The following is a 23,999-nucleotide window of genomic DNA, read 5'->3' on the forward strand; positions in this document are numbered from 1 at the left end:
TGACTTACTCGGCCTTTTGGCTAAGATCAAGTGAAGAATCCCTGGGGAGGGGCGCCTGGGTGGTTCAGTCATTAAGCATCTGCCTTAGGCTCAGGTCATTATCCCAGGGTCCTGGGTTCAAGCCCCGCATCAGGCTCCCTGCTCAGTGGGAGGCCTGCTTCTCTTTCTTCCACTCCCCCTGCTTATGTTCCCTCTCTCGCTGTGTCTCTCTGTCAAATATAAATAAAATCTTTAAAAAAAAAAGAATCCCTGGGCAAGTTGGTGAGGGGATGGGGTAACTGGGTGACAGGCATTAAGGAAGACACGTGATGTGTTGAGCACCGGGAGTTCTATGCAACTGATGAATTACTGAATTCTATATCTGAAACTAATGAGGTACTATATGTTGGCTAATTGAATTTAAATTAAAAAAAATAGTAATCTTCTGAGACTGCCAAGGGAGCAGGAGTGTAGGTGATGGGAGGCCAGGGCAGCATCTCAGTGGTAGGTGACAGGGCTTATGGGAATGAAGGGATGGTTCAGGTTCATTCTGGAGTCTGAGCCTTAAGGACCAGCCAATGAACTGGACATGGAGGGGTAAGGGAAGAGAAATGACAAGAATGAGTCCATATTTGGGGGGCTGGGAGGCTGAGTGATGGTGGAGCTATCCACCATACTAATGGAGAAGTGGCAGATCTCAGAGTGAGAAACAGATCTGTGCTTTGGACTTGCTAAGTTGGAAATGTCTGCAAGTCACCCAGTGGGAATACCCAGCGCAGTTGGATATTTGAGTCTGAAACTCCAGGGAGAGGTTGGGCTTGTGATACAAATGGATAGGATCAACGAGATGGGGTATGGCCACTTGGGGCCAGAGTGTAGACATAGGGTGAAGGGCCAGCTGGCTCCCAGGACCAAAACCAAGACTTCAAACCCAGGGGTCTGCCTTCCACATGTTTGTCCATCCTCAACTGTAGTCCTTGTTAGGAGGGCAGCAAGCAAAGGTAAGTGCAGGGAACATGGAATTCAGAGCCTTTGGGACCGCCATACAGTCTCATCTTCTTCTCCCCACATTTCTGTTGTCAATGGCCTTGGGTACTGGGGTGGGGTGGGGAGTGGAGGAGTACTGAAGGAGATGAAGTAGACAGAAATAGGTGAACCTGAATTCATGGTTCTCCTGAATGGAGAGGGAAAGAGTATTCACATGGTTCCAGAAAGCCTACTGTGTGCTTGGCAATGTGCTGTATGCCTGATAAATGCTATTTCCCTTAATCCTTTGCAAAGTAAGGTGGGCACAATAGTATGCTCATTTTATAGACAGGAAGACCAAGTTCCTGAAAGCTTGAGGGATGTGAAGTGAAGTTGCACCAACTCTTAGAATAAGCCATTTCTTGGGGTACCTGGGTGGCTCAGTCGTTAAGCATCTGCCTTCAACTCAGGTCATGATCCCAGGGTTCTGGCATCGAGCCCCGCATTGAGCCCCACATCAGGCTCCCTGCTCAGTGGGAAGCCTGCTTCTCCCTCCCCCACTCCCCCTGCTTGTGTTCCCTTTCTCACTGTCTCTATCTCTGTCAAATAAATAAATAAAATCTTAAAAAAAAAATAAGCCACTTCTTAAATACAGATGTTCATGTACTCATTCATTAAACGAACACAGCCAGGATCCATACCCACATGTATGTAATACCCAAAGTCTGGGGACCCATCTGAAGTCTGGAAGGTGATGTGGGGCAGTAGAACCAAATTTCTAAGGGCAGGGCAAGGACAAAGGAAGGGAGAGGGATTAGGGGGAAGGAGGCTCTGATTGGGATGTTGGGAAAGGCTTTCTGGAAGGATGGAAGCTGGAGAGTGAGGACATCTCGCTAAGGACAGTGGGAATTGGAGGAAGGGCATTCCTGGCAGAGGACATGGTGAGTGCAAATGCTCTGAGGCTGTACCTCTTGCTGGACCTACTTGGGGCCCTCAGGCCAGTGATCACAAAGAGAAATCAACGAGAGCAATCTTGGTGTATCACTTATAAAATAGGGATTAAAAAGGTAATTATTTCCTAGAGAACTAGTGGGATGAGGGCAGTGCTGGCCCTTGGCAAGTTCCCAGCCCTGACCTTCAGGGCTCTAGTAAGGGACTAACTCAAAGAGGTGAAGAGTTGGATTGGCTTGAGAAGGCCGGACAATAAAAAGATGATTGGATCAAATGATGAGATAGGTCCAGAGGGAGGGGGCGGGGCTCCAGGCTCGGAGGCCAGGCTCAGCCCAAAGTCTCTAGAGTAACCAGCAGGTGGCAGCACTGGGCCAAAGGGCGCTTCCAAGGCTGAGGGCCACTTGCAGGCAAGAACCCTCTCAAGGGGAGACTGACCCGACGCAGAACTCTACAAATGCTCACTCATTTACTCCTCTTAACCGATTTTACAGAGAGGGAAACAGAACAAAAATGTGAGCCACGTGCCCAAGGTCACACAGCAGGTGAATGGCAGAGTTGGGATTCAAATCCAGGCAGCCCATTGTGGTCCTTAATCCCTATACTCCCAAATCCCCTAAAATGATAGTTTAAAACAAAACAAAGACTCCCTCTCAATAATTACTGGGCTCTTCCTGTATACCTTACCTGCTATCCCCCCAAGTATGTACAATCATTTCCATTTTACAGATGAGGAAAACTGGAGCACAAAGAAATGACTCTGGAAGCCAAGGTGGTTCTGTGTCCAATGTGAGAATGCCAAGAGTATGTGAGGCTCGTCCACCGTTGGCCCTGGGTCCAGCCCAGGGGAGGGATCAGGAGGAACCTAAAGCCTCTGCCCTCTCCAGCCTCCAGTCCCCTGCTGCCACCACTGTCCCCAAACAAGTCCCTCCCTGTGCCCCAGCCCAGGGCTGCACCCTCATTCATGCCACCCTTTCAAATCTTGATTCCCCACCACAGATCAGCTGGAGACCGGTGGACTTGTACCCAGACATAGCAGGGTGGAGGGTATGGGTGGCTAAGAACATTCGACAAGGGGCCTTGATGCTGTCCCTTTTGACAAGTGGGAAAACTGCACACCAGAGATGCCCAAGCTATACAGTCAGTATGAGGCACAGCTGCACTTGAACTCAGGGCTTCAGCCTCTCATGCTTCCAGGACTACCATTAAGGCACTGTCAGGCAGGGCTATGTTAGCCCCTCGGGCCCAGAGCTCCCAAGTACTCCGGGGTCCTGTGAAAATGTTGAGACTCAGATATATGCACACTGATTCAGAATGCAAAAGGAGAACTGCAAAGTCCAAATGAATCAATGTTTAATTATGTTCAGGAACAGGATGTCAACTTTATTGGGGTTAAAATCGATGCATCCAGAAAATAGGTCTGGGGTTGGATGTGGTCTCCCTGGGAAGACCCCAGCTGGGTTACTGCCAGCTGTCTACTCAAGAGAGCTACCTGTGGCCAGTCGATTTCCAAAGCAAGATGATAAATTACAAGAATAGCTAACCAGCTGAGAGTTTAGCACGGGCCGGGCTGGATCCTGCTTCATGCTTTAAATCATTTAATTTCCACAGAGACCCTACCAGGCGGAGGCTGTTATGATAGGGTTTCAAGTGATGGGGAAAGTGAGGTACAGGGCAGCCACACAACTGGGGAGGGACATAGTCAGGATTTGAACCTGCTCTGCACCCTTGACCTCTGTGTCGTCCTCAACTTTGCGTTTCCGGTCTGGTCATTAGTGGAATGGGAGATGCGAGGACAATGATGACCGTTTGACTTGGTTCAGGTCTGGATGTAAGGACATGGCGCTGCCTGGGGTGGGAAGCAGGGGCAGGAGCCATCTCTGTCCCCTCTAACCAGCTTCCAAGACTGCAAGCCATCCAGGGAGGTCACCTCCTGCTCAAGAAACATGTCAATGGGCGCCTGGGTGGCTCAGTTGGTTAAGCGACTGCCTTCGGCTCAGGTCATGATCCTGGAGTCTCGGGATCGAGTCCCGCATCGGGCTCCCTGCTCGGCGGGGAGTCTGCTTCTCCCTCTCACCCTCTTCCCTCTCGTGCTCTCTATCTCTCATTCTCTCTCTCTCAAATAAATAAGCAAAATCTTAAAAGAAAAGAAACATATGTCAAGCGGAATAATGAATGAATGAATCTGGTATTAAAAATTAGGGAGCCCTCGGCCCTCTTGAGAACACTGAGCTAGGAGCTCCTGAAGGCAGGACCGCTGCTGGCCTGGGACAGGGTCTGGCGCACAATGTGCACTCCACACACGTGTGTGGGAGGAAGGAAGGGACGCACGTCATTTCTGAAGATGACGTGCTCAATATTGGTCCGAAGCACCACTTCATGGTCCTCTGCAAAAACCAGGGACCTAAACCGGTCCAACGAGCGACCTCCCTCCCACTCGCTCTCAATCTAGGACCTGCCCTGAGGCGGGGTTGGGGAGTGGCCTGAGGGAGAGGAAGGGGCGGGAACTTGTATCCTGAGCTACCATTGGGTGTCCGCAACGCCGTCTCGTCCAATCCGTCTTGGGGGTGGAGTTTGGACGGATCCGGCGCAGGTGGGAGCAGAGGGGAGAAAATCGCCATTTCTGGCGGCGTCTTTGCATTAATTGGGTGGGGTTGCGGGAGGGGCTGAGGGTCCTCGGAGAGGACGGGATGATAAACAAACAAAATGCAGCCTCCTCCACTCACAACTCCCCTCCTTCCCGTGCCGCATCTTGATTTTTTGCAGAATGAACGGATGGCAAGCTGGCCACCAGCTGGACCAGGCTGCTCCCGGCTAAGTGTTCACGAGCCCAGCCCCTAAAACTGAGGGCATCTGGATTCAAATCCTACGTCTGCCACGTGCTGTGTGATCCTGGGCACGTTACTTACCCTGTCAAGTCCTGTTTCCTTACCTGTACAATGGAATGGGTAGTGACATGTGTTAATCTTATAAAATGCTTGGAACCAGCCCACGGTCGTTTTTTACAGTTCGTATTCCATGTCCCCTCTGCTCCCACACTCTCCATGGGTCCCCATGGCCTTCAGACTAAAATCCACACATCTTCCTGTAACCCGGAGGCCCTATGTGGCCCAACTCCCACCAGCCTCCCTGGCCGTTAAACCTTCTTGCATTTTCTGGTCACCCCACCCAGCCACTCTGTGGTCTTGTAGTCTTCCAACACACCCAGTCTGTTCCAGCCTCAGGGCCTTTGCACATGCTGTTCTCCCCCACAGGAAGTGCTCTTCCTCCTCCAGCTGCTCCCTGCACCATCCCATACTTGTGCTCAACTCCTCCTTCCTCCCTCGGGTCCTGACTCAAGTGCTGCTTCCCCCAGGAAGTCCTCCTAGATCTCTCCAGATCTGGTTGGGACCTCCCTATTCCATTCACAGGTCTCAAATGTCTCAGATGCATGGACCTCCACCCACAAGCAACACAAATCAGTCCTCCTCCATCACCACTACACCACCAGGCCCATAGGGAGGGGTTAGTTGTTTTTCCTCCCATATATCTCACCTGGGGAAACTGAAGCTCCACTGCTGGGAGGTGGCTTGGACCAGGCCCAAGCATCTCTCTGAGGCAGAATCATGTCATCTTGGCCTCATTTAACCCAAGCAATACATTCCAAAGCAAAAACATTCAGCACCTGCTGCTTCTGCTCTGGGGGAGCCAATTGGAGCCACACCCTCCTCCCAGGAGACCCCTACGGGCCCCCCGAAGAGCACACATGTTGCTCTCCTCCAGAGCATCTCTATGCTCTACCTCTCCTTGCCCCTCATCCATGACATTTTAGGGAGTCTGTGTCTGGTTCTGACCCCCACCCCCAGCCTGGGGACTCCTCGGGAATACGCTAGGGTGAGGTTGGCACAGAGGATTTGGCTGGAGGTGTTTGTCAAATTAATGAATACATCATCTGCCTGATGAACTCCTGTGCACTCTTCAAAACCCTAGCTCCAATGCCTCTTTTTCGAGGATACTTTCTCTGTCTCCCCAGACAAAGCCCTCACTCCTCTACTCCCAACTCTTCTGGCTCCCAGACCCACCCTCCAGCCCAACGCTGACTCCCCAGGGCTGGGGGACATCCGTGGACAGCTCTTCCTCCTGCATGCTGAGGTCTCACTGGGAACCAGACTGGGACCTCTTAGGGGCACAGAAGAGTTTTCAGGAAGTGTTTCTGGAGGGGATAAATGAACGAATGATGAATGAATATCGCAGGGCCTGGAGTCAGATGTCCTGGGTTCATGTCCCGGCCAGGGTGCTGAACACCGAATCTGCCCCTTGACCTCTCCAAATCTCACTTGCCCATTTATTAAATGTGTTTACTCAGAGACTTTGTCCCAAATTGTTGCAAGGGTGAAATTAACTAACATAAAGCCTACAGCCCCCGGGGCCTCAGGCTCCCTTCAGTCTCAGACTGGGAGTGATGCGCACCCAGGACCAGCAGTTTTGTTCCCCTCCCCAGCACCCAGAACTAGTGTTCTCAACACACATGCTTAATGGATCAGATGTACAGTGTTGGTGACAGGGGTAGAGGACAGAGGGAAGAAAGGCAAAAATTTAAAAGTCTGAAATCGAAGTGTTGCTGAGGATGGAGGTGGCACAGCCTCCCTCACAGACCACTTGGGGAAACAGTCAGGCCATCTCTTACCCCACCTCCCAGCCATCCCCCCTAGGCATTTACTGGGGGGAGAATGAGGTATAGTCACCAAAAGACATGTACAAAAGAGGCTCAAAACAATTTTATCCACTATGGCCCCAAACAGGAACCAACCCAAATGCCCACCAACAGGTGAAATGCACAAACGGTGAAAAACTGGTACCCAGAGGTTTTAATAACAAGAATAGTAACGATGATGATAAAATCCAGGTGTTTGCAAGGACATGGAGGCATTGGAACCCTCATACATTGCTGACGGGAACGTGAAATGGTGCAGCCGCCATGGAAAACGGGTCTGGCAGCTCTTCAGAAAACTAAACATAGAATTACCATGTGACCCAGCGATTCCACTCCTAGGCATATACGCAAGGGAACGGAGAGCTGGTATTCCACAAAAAGTTGGACATGAATGTTCACCACAGCAGCACTAGTCGCAATAGCGAAAAGGTACAAATCACCCAAATGTCCACCAATGGATGAATGGATAAACCAGATGTCAGGAATAAAGTGGTCATACGTGGATACAACATGGATGCACCTTGAAAACAATATGCTGAGTGAAGGGAGCCAGATAGAAATGGCCACATAGTGTATGAAATGTCCAGAACAGACAGATCTATAGAAAGTAGAATATTGGTTGCCAGAGGCTGGGGGAAGGGGAATGGGGAGTGATGGCTAATGGGAATGGGGTCTCCTTTTGAGTGGATGCAAGTGTTCTGGAGCTAGTATCAGTGAACGTTGCACGACATTGTGAACTAAATGTACTACGTGTCACTGAATTATATCTTTAAAATGGTTAAAATAAGTTATATGTTGTATGTATTTTGCTGCAACATAAAAATGGTACCAGAGGATACTACCTAGCCACGAAAAGGAGCAACGCTTGCGCCTCACCATAAGAGAAGTGAGATCCAAGAGTGGACACCCTCTGTGATCCCATTTATGTGAAATTCAGAACCAGGTGAAACTCACCTATAATGACAAAGGTCAGGGCAGTGGTTGCCTTGAGGGAGGGGAACATCAACTGGAAAGTCCAAGCAACTTCCAGGGGCTGGGCATGTCCTAGATCCTGACCAGAGGGTCATCGCCCTTGTCAATCTCCACTTTAGACATTTATGAACTTGCGCATGCCTTATGTTAAACCTCAAGAAGAGTGATGGGGCGCCTGGGTGGCTCAGTCATTAAGCGTCTGCCTTTGGCTCAGGTCATGATCTCAGGGTCCTGGGATCGAGTCCCCATCAGGCTCCCTGCTCTGCGGGAAGTCTGCTTCTCCCTCTCCCACTCCCCTTGCTTGTGTTCCTGCTCTCGCTATGTCTCTCTCTGTCAAATAAATAAATAAAATCTTTAAAAAAAAAAAAAACAAAACTCAAGTAGAATGTTTAAAAAAAAAAAAAAAGAACTGCTGGGGTAGGAAAACAAGAATGTCCAGCAGTCTTGAGGGCTGAGGGCTCCATTTTCCCCACAAATGCTATCATCTGATCCCTCTAGGGATGGATGACCTTGAAACAGGCATGGAGCTGGGTGTAGACAAAGGCAGGAGGGTAGTGACCTGAGTCTGGTGCCTGGGATTTCAGAAATGATTCCTCCAGATGCTTCATCTCTGGGAGGATGCTCCCCACATTTCCCATACAGGGGTCATCAACCTGGATGACACTCCAGGACAGAAAAACCTCAGGACTCCAGAACACTGAGAACATCAGCCCCCAGAGTCCTTGGGGAGGACCTTTCCTCCCAAATCAGACACCCTGGTGGAGAACATCCTCACACTTCAGGGCCCTTTAAGACAAACTAGGATTAATAGCAACAATCATAACTCACAGCCTTGGGCAGGAGGAAGAGCACAGATTTCAGTCAGAAAGTCCTGGGTTCAAGTTCTAACTCAACCAATAAATACACATGAAGGAATAAATGAACAAATGAATGGTGGACAAATGGGCTTTTCACCCCCATTCCACAAGCCTTTATCATGCATTTCCGGGGTACTCAGCCTTGTCTTGCAAAAGGTCAGGGCTTCAGAGAGGTCTCTGCCTGATCCCACCTCCAACTGAGCTCCCAGCCTGACAGGTGAGACAGAGCCTGACATAGACACTCCCACTCCTATTATTGCTCATAGCAATAATGGAAGAAATCACAGGCAGCCAGGACACAGGGGAGGGCGCTAAGAAGGAGGGACTGGGATAGAGGAAGAATGCCAGGGCCAAAAAGAGAGAGAGGAAGTGGAGTACTAGAACGTTAGACAGCACATGGCCAGCGACTGTTATACACTGACCAGGGAGGAAGTTGGGCTGAACAACCCTAGATTATGAAGGGCAGCAGGAGGCTGATCATGTTTCTCAGGGCTTTTCATTTCTGTTTTGTGTACCTCCAGAGATGGAGACCTCACTCCCAAGAGGGACAGCCCAGCCCTTCCTGAGCACAGGCAACCGTCAAAAAGTTTGATGCAACTTAATTTTTAAAATAGTGGCCACCATAGTTTGAAGGATTTAATGAGGGACGCCTGGGCGGCTCAGTTGGTTAAGCAGCTCCTTCGGCTCAGCTCATGATCCCAGGGTCCTGGGATGGAGCCCCGCTTGGAGGTAGGGGGAATCCCTGCTCAGTGGAGTCTGCTTCTCCTTCTCCCTCTGCCTCTCCCCCTGCTTGTGCGCAAGCACACCCAAGCTCTCTCTCTCTCTCTCAAATAAATAAAATCGTTTTTAAAAAGGGTTGAATGAGATTGTTTGGGGAAGGAGGGGTACCCATGTGAGACAGGCAGTCAGTGTCTGCCACAGGCTGGATCTAGAATCAGACTCACTTGGGTTCAACTCTGTTCTACCACTTAAGGAGCTGATGACTTCATTTCTCCAAGCCTCCGTTTCTTCTCTGATATGACCATAATAACATTACCTACCTCACAGATTTATCCAATGAGCTAACGGAGTAAAATGTCTGGCACATAGGTGCAAGCGTGTTACCCTGCTCCAAGACCCAGAGTGCTCCGGAATGTACTTTCCTACCTTTAAAACTTTACACATGCTCTAACGAGTGCTTCAAATGCTCTTGCCCCACCACTCATACCTGGCAAACTCCTACACATCCCTTAAAGCCCTAGCTATAAGATACCTTTCTTTTCTCTGTTCAAGCCCTGACCCAAGGAGCTAGAAGCATGTGGACCCGGTTCTGACTGGGCCTACTGTGATGCGATGAGTTCCCGGGGAGCACGTGGTAGGCATGCAGTCAAAGCTTGTTGAATGAATGGATGGATGGATGGATGGATGGATGGACGGACAAGGGAATGATCTTTTGGGACGGGGTGGCCAAAGTGGAGAACCAAGAATCTGCCAACCACCGCGGTGCTCCCGTCCCCAGCTTCCAAGACCCGAAAGGGCCGAAAGTGCAAATTCTAGGGGCGAGAGGGCTTCCGGGCGGGGTCTTCAGTTCTTCCGGTTCGGCCCCTTTAAGGGGCGGGGCCAGCGGGGTGGGCGCTCGGAGCGTCAGTGCGGCGCGAAGATGGCGGCGGCAGCGGCGGCGGGCCCCGGGGCGCCCCAGGCACCGAGCTCGCTGCTGCTCGTGGTGGGCGGCGAGTGCGGGTGCTCGGGGCTGCTTACCTATGTGTTGGAGGAGCTCGAACGAGGTCGGGCCGGCCTGGGGGCGCGGGGTGCGGGAGGCGGGCGCGGCCGCGCGTCTCGGCCCGAGGGCTGGGGGGTGGGGCGGCCGGGTTGGGGGCGGGGAGGGGGGGGGCGGCGGGATCCTGGGGCCGGGAGGCTCGGTCTTCCTCACCGTTAGGCGCTCGGCATGGGCTGAAGCCTTGGGTGCCCACGGGGGAGGCGGCGCCCGGGCCTGGGTTGGGCTGCCCCGCCCCGACCGGGGTGCAGCTCAGGGACGGGACACGGGCCCGGGCTTTAGGACCCGCGTGATTGGGCAACACAGACGACGGCTCCTCTTCCCGCCCGCCGGGCCCGCCGGGGGGAGGGTGGGGTCGCCTCGAATTCCCCGGTCTTAGCAGCCTAGACGTCCTGGAAGAAGGAGCAGGGGTGGGGAGGCTGGGCTTGGAGCCCCGGGGCCCACTTTCCGTTGCTTCACAGGGAGCTTGCTAATTGGGGTGTGGGCGGGCGTGGCGTGCCCAGGGGATTTGGCATCTGGGGAGGTGAGTCATAGGTGCACCTGCAAGGTTCACCTGCAGCCACTTGGCACGGTGGAACCGGCGGGTGTGGTGCACCCCACACCGTGTTTGGAGGCCATTCATTTCCCCCCTACCCCCTATCAGATGGGCAGGGCCTGCGGTCTGGCGCCTGTATTAAAAATAGGAAGGCAGCGCACACTTCTATTCTTGCGCTTGGGAATGTCGTCGTCTGTGCCTGGATCCTCCTGGCCCCCTCCCCACCGCCCCATGCGCAGGGATAGTGTGGGGACCACAGGCAGGTTCAGCTCTGCTCTCACAGGGCCAACAGTCTGGTAGGGGGATGGACCCAAAGTGGGCGAGGAGATGGAACAAGTTTTAAGCTCACCTGCTGTCAGAAGTGCTCAGAAGGATGCAAAGGGCTGAGGACCTGAGGTTAGAGAGGCAGAGGGAAGGGCATCCTGAAAATGGGAGTCGCTGGCGCAAAGGCCAGGAGGTGGGAGCATGTTTGGCCCTGACTGGGTGGAGGAGCTGAGAGACCAGTGGTGGGGGTGGGGGAGATGATGGAGGGGTCGAGATGACTGTTTAGGAGGTGGGAGCTTTCTTGTTGATGTTGAGCCTTCTCTGTGAAATGCCGAGTTATGCTTTGGGTTCCTTGACGCAGATGCAGAGAGACTCAAGGGCACTTTGGGTGGTTCTGAGTCTCATCTCCAGGCTGTTGCACTGGGGGGCAGGTTGAGGGGAGGGGCTTGGGATTGCTCCTACCTGCCAGATGCTTGTTATTGAACTATTCTGGGGACAGAGGAGCCCAGCTGATTCCCCACCTCACTTCTCCTGCCCCACTGCCCACCATCAGGTATCCGGTCTTGGGACATTGACCCTGGCATTTGCAGCCTTGATGAGCAGCTCAAGGTTTTCGTGTCCCGGCACTCCGCCACCTTCTCCAGCATCGTGAAAGGTGAGACTGGAGACCCTGCATGCCTCAGCTGCTCCCCTTCCACTCATTCACTGGGCAGGTGTTCTCTGAGTGCTTGCTATGTGCCAGGCATGGGGGGGCAGGTATCGCTGTAAACAACGGTAATAATATGGCTGGCGGTCTACAGCGTTGGCGCAGGGGCGGGCCCTGACCCAGTGCTAACTCCCTTGGTCATCAGCTATACACGAGGCAGGAATTCGTATTTTTGTTCGCATTTTGCCGATGAGGCAGCTGAGGGGTGGGGGACAGGGCGACCTCCAAGAGCGGGTTCTTTGGATGAGAGGCATCTGGGACTGGTGTGTCAAGTGGAGGGAAGGGCCCAGGCAAAGTGAAGATATTTGGAAAGTGAGGGGCTGCTGAGTGGGCCTGAAGGGTGGAGGGTGGGCCCTCTGTAGCAGGGACTGTGTCTGGCTCATGGCTGTGAGCCCCGTACAGGGCTGGGTGCACAGTAGGTGCTCAGTAGATGGGGAGCTGGGAAAGGAGCAAGATCGAGGAAGGGTTCGGGATGCCTGGGTAACCCACTGCACGGAGCAGCTGCTGGGCAGGTTCCAGGTGTCAGCCGCAGCCCCTCTTGCCTCAGCCAGCCTGTTGAGTCAGCCCCAGGCTGCTGCAGGAGGGGAAGGAAGGGCCCTTCGTCTAATTGTCCTAGCTGTTCCTGGTGGCTTCCTGACCCCTCACAGGAGTGAGGGGGCAGGGGCTGGAAATCCCATCTGCTCTGTGTGACGGTAGCAGCTACTTCCTCTCTGTTTGCCTTGGTTTCCCCACCGGAATGGGGCAATATCCGTACATGATAATAAGCATGTGATAAATGGATAAGAGGTTGACCAGTGCCAAAAGGTCCCCAGCCTCAGGCCTGGGGCTCCATTTTTTGAAACATCTGGGCTCTGGGGGGCAGACCAGGGTTCAGATTCCAGAATCACTCCCACTCCCCTCTTTGTGGCCCAGGAGGCCTCTCTGCCCCCCATGCTTCCCTCTTTCTGGCCTCACCTGCCACTTCCTGATCCTCATACAGTCCTGCCTCGGAGTCCTTGCCCATGTCTGACCTCTTCCTGGTGTACCTTGTTGGCCCTCCCTGGGCTCAGGCTTCTTGCCTATAAAATGGGGGTGACGGTGGCATCTGCCATAGGGCTGACTGCTGTGAATTTGGGGCCTGCGAGCCTGTTGGAGGTCTGTTGTCACTGCTCTTTCCAGTGTGAGGCTTGCCAAGGCAGGTTTCCTGTTCTTGCCTCATCCTGACCTGCAGCTCTACCATGTTGATCCTCAGATGACCCCTGGCTGGGGTTCCCGGGAAGCAGAGTCCTGGAGGGGCTTGTGGCTGCCTGGAGTCACATAGGGAGGCAGGGTTCGACACTGGGACAGCCCGGCCCCGTGCACATGGCCCAGCCCCAAACTCACTGCACCCGATTCCCCTACAGGCCAGCGGAGCCTTCACCACCGCGGAGACACCCTGGAGACCCTGGTCCTCCTGAACCCATCAGACAAGTCCCTATGTGACGAGGTAGGGAATAGTCCTCTCCTGGAGGGAGCAGGCTGCTGGGACCGGCACCCTCCCAAGCCTTGCCTTCCTGCCTCCCTAGCTTTGTGCTGTTTGAAATCCTGTTGACACCCACTAGCATCGCCCCCTCCTTTAGGAGGCCTCCCCAGATGGCCTTGGCTGCAGCTTATTTCCTCCTCAGGGGTGATGGTGGGAGCGGGTAAAGTCTGGAAAGACTGGAGTTTGGGAGGAAGGAACGGAGCAGGGAATGTCAGGAAGGTGGGACTTGACTGGTGGTTGCGTCTTGTGCCTCCCTCCTGACTGGGCTCCAGGAGTTGTCTAAATTGACTTCTTAATACTTGTAATTTGTGGACATATGTGTTTTTCTCCCAGTTATCCATGGGAAAGGTGAACAAGATAGGGCCCCAGGACACCCCTCTAGAGACCCTTGTACAGGTTGATTCCTCTGATCAAAAATGCTCCATTTTGTTTCCTCGGGGCACTCTGAAGGTGATAGAGCCAGACGCAGATACCCTCCTCCCCGTGGCATTGAGGCTGGGCCGGAGAGACAGGTGGGCTGGAGGGAGTCCAGAAAAGTGAGCTTCTAGGAAGAGGAGGCACTGGAGCCTGGCTTTAGGTTGAGCAGCAGGAGTTTGTCTGGGGTGGGGTGCAGGGCTCAGGGCCCAAAGGGTAGCCTTCCAGCCTCCTGTTGAGTAGTGGGCTGGGGACAGGGCTGGGGTGGTTATATGTAGATTTGGGGTTGGAGGCCATTCCAAGGGGGGGGTGCAGGCTTTGTCACTGCACAGAGTAGGGGCTTTAACCGTCTCCCCTTCCCCAGCTCCGGAATCTTCTGCTTGACCCTGCCCCTCACAAGCTGCTGGTACTGGCTGGGCCCTGCTTGGAAGAGACAGGGGAGCTGCTACTCCAGACAGGGGGCTTCTCGCCCCGCCACTTCCTCCAGGTCCTAGGGGACAGAGAGGTAAGTCCCCTCCTCCTCATCCTGCTTCCCCTGGCTCTGAATCCTGGCTTGTCCCCATCGGGCTGTGTGGCCCTAGTGACCTGCCCCCCCCCACCACGTCCCATCCCCTCTTCTGCGGAACAGTCCCTTCTGTTGTTGGGGCTCAGTTCCCTTGCCCACTGCAGCATGTGGTTTGAGGCTAGGCCTGTAGATCAGCAGACCTCCCAGAGACTTCAAGTGGCACCCCAGGTTCTAGGTCCCAGCAGGGCAGGGTCCTTTCTAGAGTCCTTAGACTGGGTGGGGCAAATGAGCAAAACTCTGGTAAACCACCTTTTCACATTTACGAGAGTGATGCAGTGGTGGGTGAGATAAGAACCAGATGCGGAGGCAGGGGACGCAGAAGGTCTTCCTTGGAGGGAGCTGTGCTGTGGGAAGAGAACAGCAAGTGTAAAGGCCCTGGGGCAGGGAGAGTAAGAGAAAGGGTGGGGGAGGGAAGCAGGTGGTGAGGCAGGACCATATGTCTCTGTGGACTAGGGGGAGGGCTGGGTTTTGTCCTAAGGGTGCCAGGGGTTGAGCAAGGCACTCTCCCAGGCCCTGGAGGCTTCTAACCATGACCGCCTTCTGCAGATCCGGGATCTCCTGGCATCCACACCCCCACCTGCAGACCTTCCCAAGCTCACCATCACCTGCCCGACCTTCGGCGACTGGGCCCAGCTGGCGCCTGAAGGGCTTGGCCTCCACAGCGCGCTCCGGCTGCGGTGGAACCCGCCCATGCAGCTGCCGGCGTCCGAGGGCCTGCGCGAGTTCCTGGAGTACGTGGCGGAATCGCTGGAGCCACCGTCTCCCTTTGAGCTGCTCGAGCCGCCAGCGTCCGTGGGCTTCCTCAGGCTCGCCCGGCCCTGCTGCTACATCTTCCCTGGCGGCCTCGGCGACGCCGCCTTCTTCGCCGTCAATGGTTTCACCGTGCTGGTCAATGGTGGTTCCAACCCCAAGTCGAGCTTTTGGAAGCTGGTGCGGCACCTGGATCGGGTGGACGCCGTGCTGGTGACCCACGCGGGCGCCGACAGCCTCCCAGGCCTCAACAGTCTCCTGCGGCGCAAGCTGGCAGAGCGCGAGGAGGCGGCGGCCGGTGGGGGATCCGGGGACGACCGGCTTCGCCGGCTCATCTCCCCCAACCTGGGGGTTGTGTTCCTCAACGCCCGCGTTGCCGCCTCGCGCCTCATGAGCGGCGAGGACGAGGCGGAGCTGGCCCTGAGCCTCCTGGCCCGGCTGGGCATCACACCGCTGACTCTGAACCGCGGGCCGCTCCCGGCCGAGCCCACCGTGCTCTTCCAGAAGATGGGTGTGGGCCGGCTGGACATGTACGTGCTGCACCCGCCCGCGGCCGCTGCCGACCGCCCGCTGGCCTCTGTGTGCGCCCTGCTGGTGTGGCACCCCGCGGGCCCCACGGAGAAGGTGGTGCGCGTGCTGTTCCCTGGCTGCACTCCGCCCGCCCGCCTTCTGGACGGCCTGGTCCGCCTGCAACACTTGGGCTTCTTGCGGGAGCCCGTGGTGACCCCCCAGGACTTAGTGGGGCCTCGACGAGCCGAGAGCAAGGAAAGCGTGGGCTCCCGGGACAGCTCGAGAAGAGAAGGCCGGACAACAGCACCCAGCAGGCCGGCCCAGGAGCGCCCCGGGCTGGCCCGCAAGGACCTGCCTCGGGTTGAGGCCCCCCGCAGGGCTGAGAAAGAAGCCAGGGTCCCCCGGGAGGTGAAGAAGGACCCCAAGCCAAGCGCCCTTCGGACCCAGCCCCGGGAGGTACGCCGGGCAGCCTCTTCTTCAGGGAGTGTGAAGAAGGCGGGTGCCCCGGCCCCCCCCAGGTCCCGCAGAGCACCCAATATCCCCCGCCCAGGGGTCCCGCCGGCGGAGAATGGGCCCCGCAGCCCCCCTAGCTTCCGGTGTGGAGAGGCCAGCCCCCCAGCAGAGGCCTGTAGTTCCCCAGCCCCCCGGCTGGTGGACACGCCCAGCCAGGAGAGCAGCCTGGAGCTGGGGCTAAGCCCGGCCGGGGAGGGTGGCGGCGCCTTGGAGGAGAAGGCGCTGGAACTGCTTTTGGGTGCCAGCGCCCCCCGGCCACGTACACCCTCGCCTACCGGAGCCCAGCAGGGCCCGACGGAGGGCAGCGGGCGGCTGTCGCTGAGCCCGCTGCGCGGTGGGGAGGCTGGGCCAGATGCCTCACCCACAGTGACCACGCCCTCGCTGCCCGCTGAGGTGGGCTCCCCACACTCCACGGAGGTAGACGAGTCCCTGTCCGTCTCCTTCGAGCAGGTGCTGCCGCCGCCACCTGCCACCACGGGCGAAGCGGGGCTGAGCCTCCCACTTCGTGGCCCCCGGGTCCGGCGATCGGCCTCCCCACACGATGTGGACCTCTGCCTGGTGTCACCCTGCGAGTTTGAGCACCGAAAGGCTGTGCCCATGGCACCAGCACCTGCATCCCCTGGCAGCTCCGATAGCAGTGCTCGGTCCCAGGAGCGGGCAGATGCTCCAGGGGCTGAGGAGACACCGCCCACGTCCGTCAGCGAGTCCCTGCCCACCCTGTCTGACTCAGACCCCCTGCCTGCCGCCCCCGGCCCTGCGGACTCAGACGAGGACATGGAGGGCTTCGGGGTCCCTCGCCGCGACCCCCTGCCCGAGGCCCTCAAGTTCCCCCCACCGCTGCCCACCCCACCCAGCATCTGCATGGTGGACCCCGAGATGCTGCCCCCTGAGCAGGCCCGGCCGACAGAGGGCCTCAGCCGTACCCGGAAGTCCCTGGCCCGCTCTAACCCCAGCGCTGCCGCCGCCAAAGCCACTCCAGCGACCACGGCCAAAACCAGGGGACTGGCTGGAGGAGACCGGGCCGGTCGGCCGCTCAGCACCCGGAGTGAGCCCAGCGACAAGGGAGGTCGGGTACCTTTGTCCAGAAAGTCCTCGGTCCCCAAGACGACCGCTCGGGGCCCCTCTGGTAAGTACCCGGGAGCTGGAGTCCTGCGGTGGGTTACTGGCCCAAGTCTTTCTTCCCTACTTGCCGTGTGGCCTCAGCCACACCTGCCACCCTCTCTGGGCCTCAGTTTCTCATATAAAACGGAAGTTCTGGTTCACTGTTCAGGCATTTGTAATTCCGAGGCATTCAAGCAGTGCCGTTGGGGGAAACATAAAGCGAGCATATCTGTTCTCCTGAACTTGCTGGGGCCACAGTATGTAAGAAGAAACAGGTGAAATTAATTTTATTTTATTTGCTTTACTTTATTTTTTTAAAGATTTTATTTATTTATATGACAGAGACACAGCGAGAGAGGGAACACAGCAGGGGGAGTGGGAGAGGGAGAAGCAGGCTTCCCCGCAGAGCAGGGAGCCCGATGCGGGGCTCGATCCCAGGACCCCGGGATCATGACCTGAGCCAAAGGCAGACGCTTAACGACTGAGCCACCCAGGCGCCCCTACTTTATTTTTTTTTTTAAGATATTTATTTATTTATTTATTTGACAGAGACACAGCGAGAGAGGGAACACAAGCAGGGGGAGTGGGAGAGGGAGAAGCAGGCTTCCCAGTGAGCAGGGAGCGCGATGCGGGGCTCGATCCCAGCACCCTGGGATCATGACCTGAGCCAAAGGCAGACGCTCAATGACTGAGCCACCCAGGCGCCACTGTGTAATTAATTTTAATAGTATATTTAACCCCTTTGTGTGGAGGTTCCCAAGCCCACCACCACCAGGTTGGATGCTGGGCTGGGAGGACTAGGTATACTGTCGTCCTTGTGGCTGAACTGTATTAGAGCGAAAACATACAGAACAGAATCAGCGAGGGCAAGAGGCTTGGGGTGCGGCCGGGGGCGGGGAGTCCCTAGAGGGAATCCAGGCACAGGCTTCTAGAGCCGTCTCCCAGCGTAGTCACATCATGTACCTTAATGCCGGAGTGGCGAACCGCGATGACCCATGGGAGGTGGCGCCTCCCAGGGAGGCTCATTAGAGACTGGTGTGCCCAGGGTTTCTAGTGGGGGCTGGTCACGTTGGCCCCCTCTGCCTGACATGCAGCCAAATTCCAGGATTGTCAGAGAGGGGGAAGCAGGGCTTCAGCAGGAGCCGCAGCGCTGCAGGACCTGGGGTGGGGGCGGCGAGCAGCGAGGCGCCCTTGTGCAGGCATTGGGGACCTTTCTGAGATCTAAGTCCCCCAGACTCCAGCCAGGGGCCACCCTGTAAGCCGACTCTGAGGCTAGCAGTCTCGGGTATGCTGTGGTAACTTTTTTCCTGGTTTTCCTTAGTTGTGATGAAATGTACACGACATGACGTCACCATGGCCGTTCCTAAGCACGCAGTTCAGCGTTAAGCACATTCACGTTGTGCAGCCATCACCGCCATCCCTGTGCAGGCCTCCTTTTATCTTGCAAAACTCAAACTTTGTCCCCATTAAACACTAACTCCCATTCCTCCTCTCCCAATCCCCAGCACACACCATTCCACTTTCTGTTTCTAGGACCCTGATGATGCTAGGGACCTGTGTAAGTAAAATCATACTGTATTTGTCTTATTTCACTTAGTAGAATGTCTCCCTGGCTCATCCATGCTGTAGTCTGGGTCATAATTTTCTCCTCCCCGCCCCCCCACTTTTTGTTTAAGAAGTTCCTTCCTTTTTAAGGTTGACTAATACTCCATTATGTGGATGCACCGTATTTTGCTTATGCATTCACCCGTTGATGGACACTTGGGTTGTTTCTGCCTTTTGGACTACTGTTGAATCATGTTGCTGTGAACACGGTTGGACAAATATCTTTTGGAGATCTAGCTTTCAACTCTTTTGGGTATATTCCCAGAAGGATTGCTGGATCAGATGGTAATTCTATTTTTGATTTTTTTTCGAGGAACTGCCATACTGTTCCACAGCGGCTGCACCCTGTACTCCCACCAACAGTGCAAAAACGTTCCGATTTCTCCACATCTTCGCCAACACTGTTTTCTGATTTTTTTTTTTTTTTGATAGTGGCCACATGATGGGTGTGAGGTGGTATTTCATGGTGGTTTTGATTTGCATTTCCCTCGTTAGTGAGCATCTTTTCATGTACTGTTGGCCATTTATATATCTTTTTTGGAGAAATGTCTATTCAGGTCTTTGCCCCTTTTTGAATCCGGTTGTCTTTTTGTTGTTGGGTTATGAGAGTTCTGTATATATTCCAGGTAGTAATCCTTTATCAGTTAATGTGATTTGCAAATATTTTCTCCCATTCTGTGTGTTGCTTTTTTATTTTGTTGATAGTGTTCTTTGTACAAAAGTTTGTAATTTTCACAAAGTCCTGTTTGCCTTTTTTTTTTTCCTGTGCTTTTGGTGTCCTATCCAAAAAATCATTGCCAAATCCGATGTTGTGAAGCTTTTGTTTTATTCTAAGAGTTTTATGGTTTTAGTTCTATATATTTTGCTCCTTGATGAATTGAGTTAATTTTTGCCTGTGGTGCTAAATAAGGGCTCAACTTCATTCTTTTGCATGTGGACATCCAGTTTTCCTAGCACCAGTCTTGGCATCCTTGTCAAACATCATTTTACCATATATGTGAAGGTTTTATTTCTGGGCTCTCTGTTCCCTTGGCCTGTTACGTATCTGTCTTTATGTCAGTACCACTCTGTCCTGATTAGTATCCCTTTGTCGTGAGTTTACAAATCAGGAAGCGTGAGGCCTCCCAACTTGGTTCTTCAGTGTCTTGCCTTCCGGAATCCTTTGAGATTCCATAGGAATTTTAGGACAGATTTTTCTGTTTCTGCAAAAAGCCATTACTGGCACTTTGACCGTGACAGCATTGACTCTCTAGGTCGTTTCAGGTAGTGCCAACAGCTCAGTGGGTATTTAGTCCTCCAGTCCACAAACATGGGATGTCTTTCTGTGAATTTCTATGTCTTTTTTCATTTATTTAAGAAGTGTTTTGTAATTCTTGTATATTTTATTTTCTTGGTTAATTTCTAAGTTATTCTTTTTTGATGCTATTGTAAATGGAATTGTTTTCTTAATTTCCTTTTCAAGTTGTTCACTCTTAGCATACAGGAGCATAACTGATTTGTGTGTGTTTATTTTGTATCCAGCTACTTTGCTGGATTTGTTTATTCTAGTGGATGGTGTGTTTGTGCGCACGCGTGCATTATTTGAGTTTTCTACACTAAGAGCATATCGTCTGTGATCAGAGATAACTTTTAATTTTTTCTTTTCCAATCCAGTGCCTTTTCGTTTTCTTGCCTGATTGCCATGGCTAGCATTTCTAGTACTGTGTTGACTAGAAGTGGCAAAAGCCAACATTTCTTGCCTTGTCCCTGCTCTTAGGAAAAAAGCTTATAGTCTTTCACCACCAAGTGCGATGTGAGCTGTGGGTTTCTCATGTATGGCTTGTATTATGTTGAGGCAGTTTTTTGCTACTCCTAATTTGTTGAGGGTTTGGGAGGGTTTTTGTAAGATTTTATTTATTATTTATTTGACAGAGAGAGCGAGCGAGAACAGGAACACAAGCGGGGGGAGTGGGAGAGGGAGAAGCAGGCTTCCCGCTGAGCAGGGAGCCTGATGTGGGGCTTGATCCCAAGACCCTGGGATCATGACCTGAGCCAAAGGCAGATGCCTAACCGACTGAGCTACACAGGCGCCCAGAGGGTTTTTTTTTTTTTAATCTTTTTATTTAGAGGGTTTTTAATCATGAAAGAGTGTTGAATTTTGTCTAATGCCTTTTCTGTAACAATTGAAATGATTATTTTTTTTTATCCTTCATTTTGTTAATGTGGTGTATTGTGTTGATTTTTCTCTTTTTTTAAGATTCTATTTTTAAGGGGCACCTGGGTGTCTCAGTCAGTTAAGCATCTGCCTTTGGCTCGGGTCATGATCCCAGAGTCCTGGGATTGAGCCCCGCATTGGGCTCCCTGCTCAGTGGGGAGCCTGCTTCTCCCTCTCCCTCTACTGCTCCCCCCCGCTGTGCTCTCTCACACTTGCTGTCTCTCAAATAAATAAATAAGTAAAATGTTTCAAAAAAATTTTTTTTATTTTTAAGTAATCTGTATACCCAATGTGGGCCTATATTTTGACTTTTTTTTTTTTTTTTGTATGTTGAACCATACATCCCAGGGATAAATCCCACTTGATCATAGTGTCTGATCCTTTTACTATGCTGCTGAATTTGGCTTGCTAATATTTGTTGAAGATTTTTGCATCAAGGTTCATAAGGGATATTGGTTTGTAGTTTTCTTCCTAGTGTGTTTGTCTGATCTTGGCCTCAGGGCAACGCTGGCCTCAGAATGAGTTAGGATGTGTTCCCTGCTCTTCAGTGTTTTTGGAAAAGTTTGAGAAGGATCAGTGTTAGTTCTTCTTTAAATGTTTGGTGGAGGGGCGCCTGGGTGGCTCAGTCATTGAGCATCTGCCTTTGGCTCAGGTCGTGGTCCCAGGGTCCTGGGATCGAGCCCTACATCGGGCTCCCTGCTCCGCGGGAAGCCTGCTTCTCCCTCTCCTGCTCCCCCTGCTTGTGTTCCCTCTCTCGCTGTGTCTCTCTCTGTCAAATAAATAAATAAATAAAATCTTTAAAATAAACAAATAAAATAAATGTTTGGTGGAAACTTAATGAAGCTGAGGAGGGTTTTAATTACTGATTCAATCTCCTTACTAATAATGAATCTGTTCAGCTTTTCTGTTTCTTTGTGATTTGGGTCTTGGTAGATTTTGTGTTTCTAGGAACCTGTGTATTTTTTCTGGGTCATCGAGTTCGGTGGTTGTACAGCTGTTCACAGTACTCTCATAATGCTTTCTGTGTCCGTAGAGTTGGTAATAGTGTCCCCACTCTTACTTCTGAACTTAGTAATTTGAGTCTTCTCTTTTTTTTCTTAGTCTAGCTAAAGGGCTGTCAAGTTTGTTAATCGCTTTGAAGAACCAACTTGCGGTTTTATTGATTATCTTTTGTGTTTTTCTAGTCTCAATTTTTAAAAATCTCTGCTCTTTATTATTTCCTTTTTTCTGCTGGCTTTGGATTTCCTTTTGTTCTTTTTCTAGCTCCTTAGGTTGAAGGGTTGTCACGTTGAGATGTTCTTTTTTTAATATAAAATATTTATAGCTATCAACTTTCCCTTTATCTCTGCTTTCTCTCAAAGAGATTCTCTCTTTGTCTTTCAGCAGTCGGATTATAGTGGGTCTCACTGTGGATCTCTTTGAGGTCGTCCCACTGGGAATTTGTTGAGCTTTTTGGACGTTCATACTAACACCTTTCATCAAATATGGAAAGTTTGGGGCCATTATTTCTTCAAGTAGTCGTTCTGCCCTTCACTCCCCTGGGCCTCCGTGTGCGCGTGGGCCTTTGCCCTACAAGTCCCTTAGGCCGCTGTTCACTGTCGTCAGTCATCTCTCCGTGTTCCTCACACGTGGTAATTGCCATCACCCTATCATCAAAAATCACTGTTCAAATCATGAATTCCTCTGGTGAATTTTCATTTCAGTTACTGTACTTTTCAGCTGCAGAATTTCTTTTGGGTTTATTTCTATGTGTTCTACATCCTTAGTGACATTTCTGTTTTGTTCATGCAGCGTTCTCTTGCACGTCTTTCTTTCTGTGAGCATCTTTAAGACCATTGTCTTATACAGTTTTTGTCCAGTAAGCCCACCGTCAGGCCTTTCTGGTTTCTGTTGATTTTTTTTTCTTTTTTTCCTTTGAATAAGCTGTACTTTTCCTTTTTCTTTGTGTGCCTTTTGATTGTTGCTGTTGTTGAAAATTGGACATTCAAATTTAATAATGTGTTAACTCTGGAGATCCAAATCTCCCCCTTCCCCAGGGGAGGTTTGTGTGGCTTCTCTGGTTAATTGCTGCTTCTGTGCTGGGGGTCAGTCTGAGGTAGACACTGAGGGTCGGGCGCCTGGGTGGCTCAGTTGGTTAAGCGACTGCCTTCAGCTCAGGTCATGATCCTGGGGTCCTGGGATCGAGTCCCACATCAGGCTCCCCCTGCTCTGCAGGGAGCCTGCTTCTCCCTCTGCCTGCCACTCCCCCTGCTTGTGCTCTCTCTGTCTCTCTCAGTCAAATAAATAAAATCTTAAAAAAAAAAAGAAAGAAAGAAGGAAGGAAACTGAGGGTCTTCTCAAGTCCTGTCTGAACCTGTACCTTTTTGCCATGTGTGTGGTGACTACCCTAAATCTCCTGTATATGCAGTGACTTTTTTCTTTTCCTTAAGGTTTTTTGTTTTTGTTTTTTTTAAAGATTTTATTTATTTGACAGAGAGACACAGTGAGAGAGGGAACACAAGCAGGGGGAGTGGGAGAGGGAGAGGGAGAAGCAGGCTTCCCGCCAAGCAGGGAGCCCGACGCGGGGCTCAATCCCAGGACCCTGGGATCATGACCTGAGCCGAAGGCAGATGCTTAACGACTGAGCCACCCAGGCACCCCTTCCTTAAGGTTTTTATTTAATTCCAGTATAGTTAACATACAGTGTTACATTAGTTTCAGGTGTACGATACAGTGCTTCGGTGCAGTGGCTTTTGAGTGGCCTAGTCCTTACACGTCTGGCTCCCAAAAGGGGGAAAAAGCGAAAAATGAAGGGAGGTGGGAGGGAGGAAAGGTGAAAAAATGTTCCCAGTCCTTTCAGTCTCCCTTAAGCTGGGGCGGGCTGCCAGCACGACTGTCCTGTCGTCTGGGTAAGGCAGGTTCCTGGTGCTTCCTGCTGCACCCTCATCCCCGAATCCTGCTGAATTCACTCTGCCCCGCGTGCTACCATATCAGACTATTCCAACACATCATCGATATGAAAAATTACTAGCTAGTTCTGTTTCTCGTTGCCACACTTAAGTCCTGGATGCCTGGGGGCACCCAGGTGGCTCAGTCGGTTCGGTGTCTGCCTTGGGCTCAGGTCATGATCCCGGGATCCTGGGATTGAGCCCCACGTTGGGCTCCTTGCTCAGCGGGGGGGGGGGGGGGGGGGG

The 23,999-nt window shown here is 52.7% G+C and overlaps 1 protein-coding gene across 2 annotated transcripts in view; it reads left to right on the top strand.

Moving 5' to 3' along the window:
- Positions 1–10,045: 10,045 nt before the first annotated feature.
- MAP1S (microtubule associated protein 1S) overlaps positions 10,046–23,999 on the top strand; it is a 22,191-nt gene continuing 8,237 nt past the window's right edge. For both annotated transcript variants that reach the window (XM_025885412.2, XM_025885413.2), the window contains exons 1-5: positions 10,046–10,178; positions 11,521–11,622; positions 13,056–13,138; positions 13,953–14,093; positions 14,700–17,052. In XM_025885412.2, the coding sequence (XP_025741197.2) occupies positions 10,055–10,178; positions 11,521–11,622; positions 13,056–13,138; positions 13,953–14,093; positions 14,700–17,052 (2,803 nt within the window). In that variant the 5' untranslated portion in view covers positions 10,046–10,054. The remainder of the gene's footprint in view (positions 10,179–11,520; positions 11,623–13,055; positions 13,139–13,952; positions 14,094–14,699; positions 17,053–23,999) is intronic.

The sequence above is a fragment of the Callorhinus ursinus genome, unplaced genomic scaffold (assembly GCF_003265705.2).
Source record: "Callorhinus ursinus isolate GAN/ISIS: 27379988/994484 unplaced genomic scaffold, GSC_fseal_2.0 scaffold15, whole genome shotgun sequence".
Classification (NCBI taxonomy): Eukaryota; Metazoa; Chordata; class Mammalia; order Carnivora; family Otariidae; genus Callorhinus; species Callorhinus ursinus.